Source organism: Rhyacophila brunnea, unplaced genomic scaffold (assembly GCF_057557595.1).
Source record: "Rhyacophila brunnea isolate RB1 unplaced genomic scaffold, BYU_Rbru_1.0 scaffold_17, whole genome shotgun sequence".
NCBI classification, from domain to species: Eukaryota; Metazoa; Arthropoda; class Insecta; order Trichoptera; family Rhyacophilidae; genus Rhyacophila; species Rhyacophila brunnea.
In genome coordinates this window covers 14,293,796-14,307,955 of record NW_028232827.1, presented here as the reverse complement: position 1 = coordinate 14,307,955, position 14,160 = coordinate 14,293,796, and the positions used below count along the sequence as shown (strand labels likewise).

Sequence of the window (14,160 nt, the reverse complement as noted above, 5' to 3'; positions counted from 1 at the left end):
TTACTGAAAATGGAAATATTATATCATTTTAATAAGTAATACATATTTTACTAAAAAGGCACCGTGCACCTTTATTTGATCAGCCTGTGCATCGATCCTGCGACTCAAGGTTTCACAGACTGCCACAGTGCTGTAAAAAGCGCGTGAGATAAATATATTCAAACCAAGCCAGACAGACAAATACTATAATAGACAATAATATTTCAAATAGCAGAGAGATAAAACCGCCGTCGGTAGATTCTTTTCAAACATACAGTCTTATTTTCCGGTATGGCATAAGCTTATCACAGTTTGCATACTTTACTCAGCAATCTTGAACATTGTTTATGACGTCATCGGCGTATTTCTTTAGATTTTGTATGCATGGAATACTCTGCAATAATCGTAAAGTTTCTACAATTCTGAAGGATTTCATTGCCTAATTTAAATAAAGACACAAATAAGTAGTATTTTATAGTGGTTGATAAATTCTCATAATTAGATGATTTCTTTACTAGCAGAAGATAAACATTAAATGTTAAATAATTGTTTAATATTGGGTCTTCGCCATTGGTATTTTAAAAATTGTAAAAATTTTAAATATTTGATTTTGAATGAACTCTATTGTAAAATTATACCTACGCTAAGGTTACGATTAGAATTCTTAGCCCGTTTCGATCATCGTATGTCCCCTATCGCCGCATTTGCTTTGTAACTGTCCGCCCACTTTGAGAATCACCGATATAGAGTATAATAGCGGTGTTTCTACAAGAACTTGTCACTAGCCATTAGTATGCAAACGCGCGATATAATTAATAATAATATAAACATGTCTCGATCTAACTCACACCAGCTTTATATTAACAATGCCATTGGAACGATTTGTTCAGTGGAATTTCGCTCCAGAATACGCGACGCCATTTTAGAGTGTCTAAGCTTGAATTATTTCCATATTATACCATGCCACTACATGCCTCGTTGTTTTTAAGAGAACTGGTTTTCAATCATTCACATAATACATATGCGATATAGGTGGACTGGACGCATTACGATGTAGGTACGTGTTGTGTATGGCTGTAATACATTAAGTTTTGTAATGTTTACCAAATTTTACATCCAACATGTTAGGGAAGCTATATTTGTTCTGGCATTCATGTGTTTTCGGAAACACACAAGCGTTTGGCTCCTTAAATCCTCAGTTTTGGCGGGTAAACTGGGTCTGAAGAAATGAAAAAAAATAAAACTGATTGAAATAATTTCTTTATCGACTGAAGCCGAGGATTGCCGAACATTCGCGTGTTTACGAAAATAAACGAACGCCAGGACTAAATGTAGCTCTTACTAGATCAAATATTCTAAAACAGTATCTGTGTTCGAATTATCGTCAATCTACTCCTGGATAAAGGCCTATTCTAGCTTTATCAGCAATGCTGGGTAACCACTGTGGTCGATTGCATATTTCGTTCAAATTATTACCACTTATTTCAATCATCATTTTCTACAAACAGTTTACCACATGTAATCGAAGTATGCGCACTAAATAACACTACTATCGAAGTTTACAGTTATACGTCACGGCCTGACTATAGTGGGCTTTGGTTTTAGAGTGACCCTGTACTAGTGTAGCACCCTTTGCGTACATCACTAATAACTGTATAATTGCATTTATCCATGGTGGAGACACCATGTTAATTACTTCACCATGTCACGCTCCAGCATCGAACCAAATGGCAAGCACAAGATCGCGCTATTTTCCGCATCTTGTGTCCCTTGTCATGTCAAATTTGCATCGTGTTGATCGTTATTTGTAGCAAAGAGGCAATTTCTACCACGGTGATAGAATTAATGATGATTAATGACTGCGAAATAATAAAAAATAACGTAATAAAATGTCAACTTTAGAAAAAAAATATTTCCAAGAATTTTCAGTGTCCCTCAAAGTGTTCAAAGGCCGAGGTTGCCCCGCCTTCCGTCTTTTATGCGTTGAATAGGTGTTTTCGTACCGTGTAAATAAGCAGGCAAATGTGATTATTTGTACTATGTAATGGGAAACTCTTTCCAGCGCTTAAAGCAGTCGTTATTTTCTTTTTTATCCAACGCGTGAATTAAATACGCCGCCCTCTACCGCCTAGTAGTTTCATGAAAGCTCATGCCCGAGAGCTTAATTTAAAGACTTATTTTTAATATCCCGTTTTCTACCGAAGCTTTCCGTTGGTTGGTACCTACTACCTGAACTATTCTAAAAGTATCTTCGTTAGCTTAAAATGGATCATTGTGTACAGCAGGGAATACAAAAATAACCAATAAGAGCATTACCTTCTGGGCGTGGTTGTAAGAAGGTACTATTCTCGAGTGTGGAAATATCGGATTAAATTAAACACTTGTTAAAGAATATGATATGTTCTATTTATTGCGTTTAATTGCTTGCCTCTCGTTAGGTCATAAACTAAAACTGCCGTCAAAGTCTTGATCTATGGCAACTGGCATTCCCATGTATATCTTATTAATCCGTTCTGTGGCGAACACGTTCCCCTACATGGTATCTGAGTACATTTTTCGAGATTGTTCAATAGAGACAAAAATAAAAACAGCAGTACCATAAAATCGCCTAAAGTGAAGCAATATAAGACCAAACCTTGCTTCAAAAATATCAGGGCAGTATAATATGCAAGAATTAACTTATATAATGTTTGAGGCTTTCGCGGTTGTTTTTTATAGTAGTAGATTTTTGGGTTTCCACCGTGTGTCCTTCTTCCTTCTTTACTCGACGTTTCGGGCTCGTTGCAGAGGCCATTATCAAGAGATGATATGTTTTTCAACATATCTCACAAACATAAACAGTGTTTGTAAATGTTTGTGAGATATGTTGAAAAACATATCATCTCTTGATAATGGCCTCTGCAACGAGCCCGAAACGTCGAGTAAAGAAGGAAGAAGGACACAGGGCGGAAACCCAAAAATCTACTACGATAAGAATTAACTTGATTGAAAAACGACAAATTTACAATATATTTTTTTTTAAATAATTGAAATGAATTTTGCTGTCAGATCAATGAATTGATTATATGAATCTTTTTAGTTGTAAAAAAAGACGATTTCTTAGTCCAAAAAAGCACAATTTTTTTTTCAATAATTCTCTTAAAATTAATAGGTTTTATTTGTATTTTAAAACTAGTAATTTTATAGTATTTATTTTTAACATACCTTTTAAATTATTAATTGAATTGACCTTATCAGGTGTTATTTCTGCCTTTCATGGAGGTCATACACTCTTCTTTTTTGATAATTATTATGCGGATACAATAATAATTCTATAATATCGTATGCGGCGCCGAATTGTTCAGCGTGTCTCGGCCAATACTGTCCGGCAAAGCAAGAAAAATAGCGACCGACCATTTTAGTTTCACACTAGACGCAGGCCACATGTCTACGCCACTGCATTACTTAGCGAATGTCTTTTACCTCAAGTAAAGTTCGAAACATATTTTTTGCAGATATCGGACATCAATTTACTATAATATTTAAAAGTGTAAACATATAATATTATAAATTATTTACGAGTGTGTGCATTTTTGTTAAAAAATATTTGTTCAAGTGGATATATTATATCGATGGGTTCGTGCATATATTATATACATACTATACTCACTCATATAGTACACATATGCCTTTGTTGAAACCTCCGATGTGACATAAACTAGGTTGTTGTGAATAATTTCATTTATTTAAAAACAGAACAAAAACACTATAATTTTTTCAGATTTAATGCGTAAATAAAACTGCCATGTAAATGATAAAAAATATAAAGACAGTCTAAATATTACCGCATATATATATTTTATTTAGAATTTTTAAATTTTTATTGTGCATTTGCCATTGGTAAGCGCATAGTAGTGGTGAAGGGTGGATGTAGGCTGTTAATATCCGACATAAATAGTGCACACTAAACTTCGTCAGTCATTGAATTAAAACTACAATTTACAGATGGTGTTGGTTACTTTTTAAAAAAATCAATCAAACCCTGTGAAAACCAAGCCGTAGTAGATAATAGTAAAAAAATATTCATTTATCTATAAAATATCTAAAATTATGTCGATTATGGTTTGGTTTAGGCAAGGCTTAATGAATTTAAAAAAAACTTACCAACACCATCTGTATTATGTATTCTTATTTCAAAGAAAACAAAAATAAGTCTGAATGAAAGGTGAGGCAGGGTTTAATTGATTTTTAAAAACTAACCAATACCATCTCAATTATTGTCGCTTGGTTCAATAAAAACAAATATGACTGATATAGTTTTATGTGCACCGTTTATGTTGAATCTCAACAGCCTATCTCCACCCTTCGACACTGGTATTTAGTATCGTTATCATGGCCCCCACAAGGGGGGGGCTGACAGGGCTCTAGCCTGGAGGCCCGGGCTCAGAAAGGGCCCGGCGTGATGAGTCGACCGGATAAATAAGATCACAGATCACAAATTTGATCAAAAAAAGTGTAGGTAAAAGTAAGGCGCTATATTACTTTAATAATATTAATAATTTTGTTTTTTTGGTTGTACGATGCAATTTTTAACTGTGTCCCAATACTCAATACATACCTAATTCAAATGGATGTACATACCTATTAAAAATACAAAAAAATCGCTAAAAATACACGTTAATTTTACCGCGTACACCATTTGGAAAACTCTATTGCAGCGCGTCACGCTGCCTTTACCCTTAGCGATAGGTAGGGGGGCCCGCCAAAAATCCTAGCCTGAGGGCCTGCTTCAGGATGTGGGGGCCATGATCGTTATCATAATGACTACATACACTTAAGTAGAGGTTGTGATTTCTCGACTTTTTTCGTTTCCCGAATCCAAGAACATTCTTGAGAATTCGAGATTACTTTATTAATTTCTCGAGATTTTCCAGAAATCTACATTATAATCAATAATTACCTCTTGCCGAATTTACGTTATTCGCCAAAAAAAGCTTTTTTTACTGGGTAATTTATGATATTCCGTACACAATCGAAGTCTAGGGTTTTTTTTAGCTTCATTTATGCCAAAAAAAAATTGCCGGCTACTTTTTAAAACTCCGTTTCAACTTCTCTTCGTTAGTTTTGTCTATTAACAATCGATTTCTCAAGAAATGAGAATTTATTCTCGAAATTTAGAAAAAAATATTTCTTGAGATTATTAAAAATCGGAGGATTCTAAAAATAATTGTATTTTAAGAGTGAGCAAATATAAAATAAATATATTTTGACACAATACTGTCACAATACACGAAATAAAATACCTGTGCGTTTATACTGTAAAAATATTGTATTTGTCTCATACAAATATTTATAATATTATATTTCGCCTTCGATTTTTTTCAATAAACCCATACATATTAATATGTGCTTTAACCTTAAGCCATCGATTAGTATAAAATATTATTTCGTACGAAACTAACTACATTAACATTTTTAATGTAATATACATTTATTCAATTTGATAAAGATACCTTGCATAGTGATTGAGCCATCTTGATTATCCTCCCACCTATTCAAATAAACCGGTTATTAATTATTACCTAATTTAAAACAGTGATATATTGACAATTCTTTTGTTCATAGTGGAAATATTGCTGACCCCGAGAGGTAAACTGAATTAATCAAATTGAAAGACATAAAATGCATGCGATATCAGTAAATTAAATCACCTATAACGTTATGTCATGATACGTTGCATACAAAATATCATCATCCATTGATAAAGGCCTCTCCTAGTTCCTTGTACGAACTTCAGCCTAATTTGAGGAGTTTTTCGATCTGGTGGGTCTTAGGGCGGCGGCAAGTCCGACTATATTCAGGCCGTTGCTCTAAATTACGATGGTAGTGCTAGTTATTGAGTATCTTCGAATGCAATGAGGTAATCTGTTCGGAACAAATGAAGATATATACATACGTTAAGTAGGAAAATGTTCATGTTGGTATATTCCTACATGTAATTCACCAATAGGTTGTATTAAAATAACATGCTTTATATTTAACCTTTTTTTATACTTAAGTATATAAATAACAAAGGTACAAGTCGGTTATGTGGAATACAGCGGCAAACACATTTTGAAAATAGCTGATTTACTGGATTATAGGTTAACCTAACCTAAACTAACAAATAATCCAGTATATCGGGTATTTTCAAAATGTGTTTTCCGCTGTATTCCTCATAACCGACTTGTACCATAACAAAATATTGATCGGTTCGAAAAAAAAGATTTCATATTCAGAGTCTTAAAGTCAAGAAACACGGCCACAAACACAGCGTTGCCGTGTGTCTTGGCCCTTGATGGTACCTATCTGAAGATGAATTAAACAATTTCGAAACCCTTAATGTAATTTAAACAGCTGGTTTTATTTATAGCTCATTTAAATGGTAAAATTCAATTTTACAAAAAAGCTAGTATAAATTATATTATATTCTACAGATTTCTATATATTTCTGTTGCGCCCTCGATGGATGAGTGGTAATATGTTCGCTTATAAAGTCGTGGGACTCATGTTCGAATTCCGTATCTGGCAAATTGATAGTATGTGTGCTTGTATCAAGAGCATGGACCTAATATCCTAATAAAATGGACCTAATAAAAAATTACCTCTTCCTCTTCGTAAGGCAGCTAATATCCACATTGGATTCTAGAGTCAATAAAAACAACTCGATTGATACAGATATCTTCCCGACTAATAAAGCAATATACTTATAGGATTTATTATGACAATTTATGGCATCCCTTTTGCGACTATAATTAATTTTGAAGTCAACCGTAAACTTTAGAAGTTAACTGTTTGACATCGAGTAATATTAATTTATACCTATTCCTTTGTATTTTTCAATAGACAGCAATGCTTACCATTCGACCTTGACATATTCAAGAAATTTAATCATTCAAATGTGAAATAATTCCGTAAATGAAAGTGTTTCATAATACCTGAATAATAAAATAACAGGTATATTGATTTTTTAATAACCAGGTAAAACCTATTCGTCGAACTTAGGTAAAACTGACCGTGTGTGATTAAATTCAGTGGCGTAGTGTTTATTTTACATTGTGAATTGACCGCGTATTTCGTGTGTCGATAAATTGGCCGTGTGATTAAAATCAGTGGCGTAGTGGTTTTTTTTTTAATTGGAGATTGACCGTGCAAGAAAACTGTTTGTGTATTATCTCAATGAGTTTTGAAAAGGTGCTGAAGTATGACGGCCAATGTCTGATTCGGAAGAAGATGTTGGTGTGGAGAGACAGATTAAGATTTCGCTGGTTGGCGAATCGGCCACAGGAAAAGTAAGTAAAACATTGACTATCTATTCTCATATATATCTCAGTAATTATTTATTTGATAGACATTGATGTAATCTCAGTTGAATTTCATATATTTTTGTATAATCTCAAAAAAGAACGATTATCCATATATGCAGTTTTTGCCATTTTTTTTTATATTTCGTACAAGAATTACTCCAAATGTTCATTTACATTTTAAAATGTAGACTAAAATTTTAAACCTGCAATAATTACAACATAGCTAGTGTTGCAAGTGATCAAAAATAAAAACATGATATATGTTCGATTTTTGATTTTGGTTCGCGGTAAATTGACCGCAGTGTGCAATATTTTGCGTATATGACGAACTAAGTTACTTATCTTATTTTTAATCTGCGATTTTTTACCATTCGTTCGTTCGCTTTATGGTTAGAAAAAATATCCATTTAACCATTTACTTCGCTGTAAATTCGAATTATTCAAAATTCCAATGGAAGCATTTCAATTTGTACTATTAAATGTTATTTGTAGTGAAACAAAATGGACAATTGTAATGCCATAGTAATTATTAATTTTGTTCTATAGAATAAGGTACCTACTTAATAGTTTTTTGAATAAACGCTTGAATCTATGTGTCTTAAATTTAAAATTAAAAAAGGTACAAGTCGGTTTACAGGAAGCCAGGTGGGCACCGCGCTAATTTTCATAGCCTATTTTGGCAAAATTCAAGAATGAACCTAACCTAACCTAACCCAACAAATAATCCAGTACACCGGCTATATTCTAAATTTGTTTCAGGCTGGCTTCCTGTAAACCAGCAAGAACCAAAAAAATATGTAATTAGGTACTTAATGTTTGTAGGCACTTTATTGATTTTTTTTAAAACATCCTGTATATCTACGATAATAATTATCGAAAAATATCTCTTTTAAGTGGTTTCGAAATATTTTAAATACCTACATTAGTTTTTTATTTTACAATATTATTATGATGTTTTATGACAATTGTATGCTATTGACAATTATTGTTTCACCTTTTTTTAGAGTATGCTATGCGCGCGTTACGTAGGACTCCAGTGGTCGGGGGTCGCGGCCCCCACGCAGGGCGCGGAGGTGCTCCTGGGCGAGTGCACGGTGCGCCCCGCCAGACCCCCGGTGCCTCTCAAACTGTGCGACGTCGCTGGAGGCGCTGGGGCCACGACCATGCTGCCGAATTACCTCTATGCCTCGCACGTAAGTTTTAATTAACTGTATTATATTTATCACCATTAATTGATTGAGGTGCTGAGGATTTAAATAGTACAAGCGACATATTAGTGAAAAATGAGTTGGAAGCAGTTTTCACATCCCTCCGTCATACGTACATAATATCTATGCATGAAACAGAATTCAAACATGTATCTGTTGTTGAACAATTATAAGTATGTATTTTATAGGCGTGGCGGGTAGGGCAGTTAAGTTTAAGATAAACATACCACAAATTTGCTAAAGAATGTTGCAATTTTTTAGAGTAAAATTCCATTTTACAAATATTTTCAATGTGTTTCCTGACTAATAAAAATGACTATTCTTTATGGCAAAGGATCGCATGCTCCATGGTTATCATTAGGACCCGGATTTATATGCTAGTGCATGTTTTGTTAAAGTGTATGCACAGCAATGAGAGTTGCACAGAAATCTGTTTTGAAAGACACAGAATCCAAAAATAAAATTTTATTGTGCATATAAATGCATATTTGAGACGTTAGAGCATATTTGAGACATTGGTGCATATTTTATAAATAAATGCATATTGTAGAGCTTTTGAATGTATAATTTTAGTTTTTTTAAATTATTTTATCGAAATATAACTAAGTTAGGAAGGAAGATAGTTTAGATGCACTTGCATTTTTAATGCCATCTCCGAGCTGTGGATTTATCAGTGGAAAAATGAAGTCAACTCGGGCACTATTATTTAAAGTTTGCCCAAGTGGACGTTGAGAGGTAGTTTTCCGCATACAAACAAAATACTGACAGATACCTATGCGGAAAATTTAATGCCAGAGCATAATATTGAAAAAAATAATGTAATTTTTTTTCGGGCAAAAAACAGAAAATAGTACTTATTTAGAAATAGTTAAGTGTGTCGTTTTTGTTTTTTAAGTTATGTTCTGTTTACATTGCATTTATTACTTAGATACTTGTGAAAAAACTATTTTGAAAATTGTAATTGATTAACTTTATATTCTTTGTTTGTGGTTTTTGTTCTGATATCGTATTATGTTGAAAAATTATTAACTAGTTATTCGATGTTTTATCAGTAATATTGGGTAAAGTGGGTATTTACAATTTTTTTCCACAAAAAATATCAATTTTTAACTGCATATTTTTTCGGTTTCAGTGCATATTTTATTGATTTTAAGTGCATACGTACATGCATATAACCATGTTTTTTGTTGCATACAAATCCGGGCCCTAGTTATCATACATGGGGTCGCGATCAGAGCTTCATAATATAATATGAGTGCTGACAAATCAAGTGGATTTATTTAAAATCGCTAAACACACACGGAACATCCTTTATTTTACACGAAACCCTGGAGTTCAGCGGAATACCATTTGAGGAAAACTGGTGTAGATTGTAGAACATTACACTGCCCTTAACCTTAGTGATAGGTTGGGAGACCCGCCAAACATTATGGCCTGGGTGCCCACTTCAGAGTGTGGGGGCCATGATCATAATAGTTTAAACGCCAGCCCATACAAATGTAGCATAACTTGGTATTACCGATCTTCAAACACACAAAACAAATGGTTTTGATACAGTTATTTTTATTAATGTCATCTTCGGAACGGTTGACAATAACTATCATTATAATAGTAATACAATAAACAAAACTAATATTGTCAATATCTTCTTTTTCAGATAATAATTTTAGTGTACGATGTGACAAACCTAGCAAGCTTTGAGAGGCTGGAATACTGGCTGGAGATGGTGAGGAGTATTTTCATCGAAGAGGAAGCACAGCCGCTTTTGGCCATGTTCGGAAACAAATGCGACCTGGAGCACCAAAGGGCCATCCGGTTGTCCAGTGCTCACGCTTTCTCTAAGGACAACTTCCTCAATAACTATACTGGATCGGCTCGCACTGGAGAAAATGTTAGTAAAGTTTATTTATTTTATAATTGAACATACATAATTTGAAAACATCTCATGCATATTATAATATACACACTAGAAAAAAATACGACACTCAACGAGACTTGAACCTGTAACCGCTGGATTTGCGCCAGTGTGCTTTTCCAATTAAGCTACGGGTGTCCTACTTAATTACAACAATTTTAACTACCTATTAGTTTTTACATGAATACTTATCAAACTGCGCTACAATGTTGGCTATCGGTTTTTGTACATTAAATCAAGATAGGTATCAACTGAATGCCTTAATTACTAACCTATGTCACAGATCACTCAAATATTTTGTTTTTATAACGTACTTAGACTTGCTAATAATTTAATAAACCATTTCTTTTATTCAATGAATAATTCACAAGTTTGAGAGTGTCACATTTAATCGATTATGGTTAAGATCAGGTGAAGAGGTGATCACATGCATGCTAATGACAACCAGTGTTCCATGTGTATTATTATTCTTTTCGTTAGTTATCGTTTACCTCCAATGAATAGAAAAATCGGTGATATATATGTAGTAGAATCGCAGGGATAAACAAACAAAGGAATTTGTTATTTATTGGTTCTACTTTAGCCCAGGACAACTGGACAATAACATACAGTAGATCCTCAATTATTCGGACTAATTGGGGATGATGATTGTCCGGATAACAATAAATCCGCATTATCATTTTAATACATCTATTTTACTTCCAGAATAAACTTTTTTTTGATATTAATATTTTTTTTTAAATCGTCCTTTTTGTATATTTTTCCTATAATCATGCAAAACTGATGATTAAAAAGATATCCATCCGGATAATTGAATATAATTGATTCGAAATTTTGAATATTAAAACAAAAATATGTAAACCTTCTCTCTCTAAAATGAATGTCATATTATGCTCTCCCATTTTCAGGCAACGTTTGTGCTGAAATATATAAATTATTGTATTTTATTGTTTTAGGTGAACGCCACTATAACAGCATTAGTCTCTCAGATCCTCGGCATCCCGGTCAGTAGATCCATCTACAACTCGACAATTGTCAAAGCCGAGCTGGCCCAACAAGTCAGGAATCCGATCGTGGAAAGGAAAAATAAAATAAACAATAACATGAAGTCTGCAAACCTGCCCGTGTCGACCAGAAAAAGTAAAAAATCTGCAGCCATTCAGGAAGGTGTCGACGAGGAAAACAATGATGTCACCAAAAAGAGAGGCAAAAAGAATATAAGGCAACTCAAAATAAAGGCCTCTTCGTCTGCTGTTTGCATTTTGCAATGATTGTCGTAATTTATGACAAATAAAACCGATTGACACTGAAAATTTCTATATGTAGCAGTTGTATCTCTTGATACTCTTGATGTTATTTTCAGTATTTTGTTGGCATAGCTAATTGTGATTGTGTCAATGCTTTTGTTCAATCAGCATTAAGCCTTTTAAAAATTAAAATAAATTATTAAATTATGATAATGCTATCGATAATAACATTTTAATTAGATGTAATATTGATGATTCAAGGAACAGCCGAAATATTAAAATGACGAAGCGCATATTAACTGAAATATAACGGTAACCTAAGGTTATATTACAGTAACTGGAGTGTTAACATGATGTCTCTATACCAGCGTTCTTTAACCTTTTAACTCCCACGGCCCGGCGAACATAGGAGAAATATTTCACGGCCCGGTATCAGCCAGAAATAATAAACAATATAGATAGTATTTTGTTTATTAAATTTTATGTTATAAAATTACAATTTTTGGTTAGTGCGACATCTGCTGCTTCTTTTTGGTTTACATGGTTGCAAATTCTGTATATTGGCAAAAATATCTACTAAAATTAAATAAAAGCAACGGTGATTCAACAGTCAGCATTTCATCTAGTGGGAATTCCCCGAATTGTGTAGCGGTATAGTCGGTTGAAAGCATGGTGAAAGCTTTCGTGGACCGGCGCTGGTCCGCGTACCACCGGTTGAAGAACACTGCTCTATACTATCATTTTTAATACAATTTTATTTTTTGAATGTCACTATCTACATTGTTTAAAATTTTCAGTGTCGATACATATGCCGTCTCGGTTACAATATAACAAATCTTCTAAGTTCAATTTACACAATATTTTCCGGAATTAATTGAAATATGATGTCATAATTTAATATTATGTATAAATTTTAATATTTGAAACGGACTTTCGGTGTTTTGTAAAAAGGGGGAATTAAAAAAAATGCCATTTTACGGGAGAAGGATTTTTAACTTTTTACATTTATTTATTAATTACCTGTGGATGATTATAAATGTCTAACAAGTTTATAATAAAGCTTAGAAAGAATACTGTCTTTATAATAGGCATTATAATATAATATTTTAAAAGGCCTAATATGTCACATTCGCTTTTTATTTGTAATACTAAATATATTCACCCTTACAATTATCGTTTTTAAGTACTTTCCTGTGAATATACAAATTCGCCGTTTTTACACAACAAAGCTAGTGAGGTACATATTATTTTTTCATTAAAATTTCGATTTCGCCAAAATGGTTGATTCCCTCTTTTTACAAAAAACCGATGTTATATTTGAAAAGTAAGCCGATTTATGGGTATTTACATGAATTATATAATGTACACTGTAAATTTAATGTACTTTGAAATTAATATTGTGTTCTTTGATAGTAGGTTTGTTCTGGCTGTAATTCACAAACTACCTGTTCACCCTGTTTTAAAATTATTATAAAGGAAAAATTGTTTGAATTGGTGTCAGTTATTGCAAGTATGGATAGTAGACATTTCTATATTTTATCAGTTGATGTGAGTGTTTGTTACCTGGAATTTTACTCCCCTGTATATACTGATACCTCACCCTCCTAGGCACTCTTCAAAATGGAGGAACGACAGGCACATGATGAAGATACATATTATTGTTGAATTAAGAAATACACAGAACAAACCTACTACATATTTTATTACAATTTTATTTTAATTTTAAATGTTGCTTGCTATTAAAAAAAAATATCGCCGAGGTGTTTAATTTACAAAAAATTTTGTGTGGTCTAAAGATAAAATATTTTCAAAAGCATTGTCGTAAATTTGCTTAGCTATGAAGTTGTTGATTGCATTAATTATTGTGATTTTATCATTCCAATTTAAAAAAAAAAAATCTTGTACTATTAACCTGTTAACCGACTCAATGTTTAAACGCTAGCATACTTGAACCTCGGCTCGGCGATTGAAGGGTTAAAATAAATAATTTATTTTGTTCATTTACTGTAAATTTATATCTTGTATTAGATTACAAGATTCTAAATTTGTCAGGTATAATGATAAGATAGTAAATCTTTTGTTTGTGATAGACCATAAACTACAATACATTGTTTATAGAAAATTTACTTACTGAAGAGTAAATTATTTAAAATATCAGGTACTTGCCTCTTGTACGGACACCATATGGCGGAATTCTCAACAAATCTTATTTCGAAAGCTATATTTAGCAACTACCAAATACAATTTCCAAATATCGATATGTTTGCAATTCAATATTTATGATTGGGGTTCGTCCATATGGTGAAATCACACTAATGGGTCGTCATAAAACTAATGAAATAATAAAATATTCTGAAGTGTCATACTGAAATTTATAGTCTTGAACAATAATAAATTTTTAATGAATGGGATATATAATGGGAATATTTTATCACAAAATTTTGGAAGATATATATAAATATCATGGTCAATTTTTATTAGCTGTT

The 14,160-nt window shown here is 32.8% G+C and overlaps 2 protein-coding genes across 6 annotated transcripts in view; both read left to right on the top strand.

The window, feature by feature from the left end:
- RfC3 (replication factor C subunit RfC3) overlaps positions 1 to 14,160 on the top strand; it is a 54,571-nt gene that overhangs the window by 23,834 nt on the left and 16,577 nt on the right. The gene's annotated exons all lie outside the window — the stretch shown is intronic.
- LOC147073727 (ras-related protein Rab-28-like) lies at positions 3,373 to 13,558 on the top strand. Of its 5 annotated transcripts, none has more exons than XM_085944922.1 (5): positions 3,373 to 3,446; positions 6,979 to 7,289; positions 8,309 to 8,497; positions 10,170 to 10,403; positions 11,384 to 13,558. In XM_085944922.1, the coding sequence occupies exons 2-5, from the start codon at positions 7,212 to 7,214 to the stop codon at positions 11,696 to 11,698; spliced, it is 816 nt and encodes a 271-aa protein (XP_085801048.1). In that variant the 5' UTR covers positions 3,373 to 3,446; positions 6,979 to 7,211; the 3' UTR covers positions 11,699 to 13,558. The 5 variants fall into 5 exon arrangements, with proteins under 5 accessions (XP_085801048.1, XP_085801044.1, XP_085801047.1 ...); XM_085944918.1 differs by having other exon boundaries at positions 6,844 to 7,289; XM_085944921.1 differs by having other exon boundaries at positions 3,373 to 3,508; positions 6,844 to 7,289.

Excerpts from the sequence above, each read along its gene's own strand:
- LOC147073727 (XM_085944922.1), top strand. The coding sequence starts at position 7,212 with ATGTCTGATTCGGAAGAAGATGTTGGTGTGGAGAGACAGATTAAGATT. Across the intron at positions 8,498-10,169 it reads ATTACCTCTATGCCTCGCAC|ATAATAATTTTAGTGTACGA; the intron begins GTAAGTTTTAAT and ends CTTCTTTTTCAG. Across the intron at positions 10,404-11,383 it reads CGGCTCGCACTGGAGAAAAT|GTGAACGCCACTATAACAGC; the intron begins GTTAGTAAAGTT and ends TTATTGTTTTAG.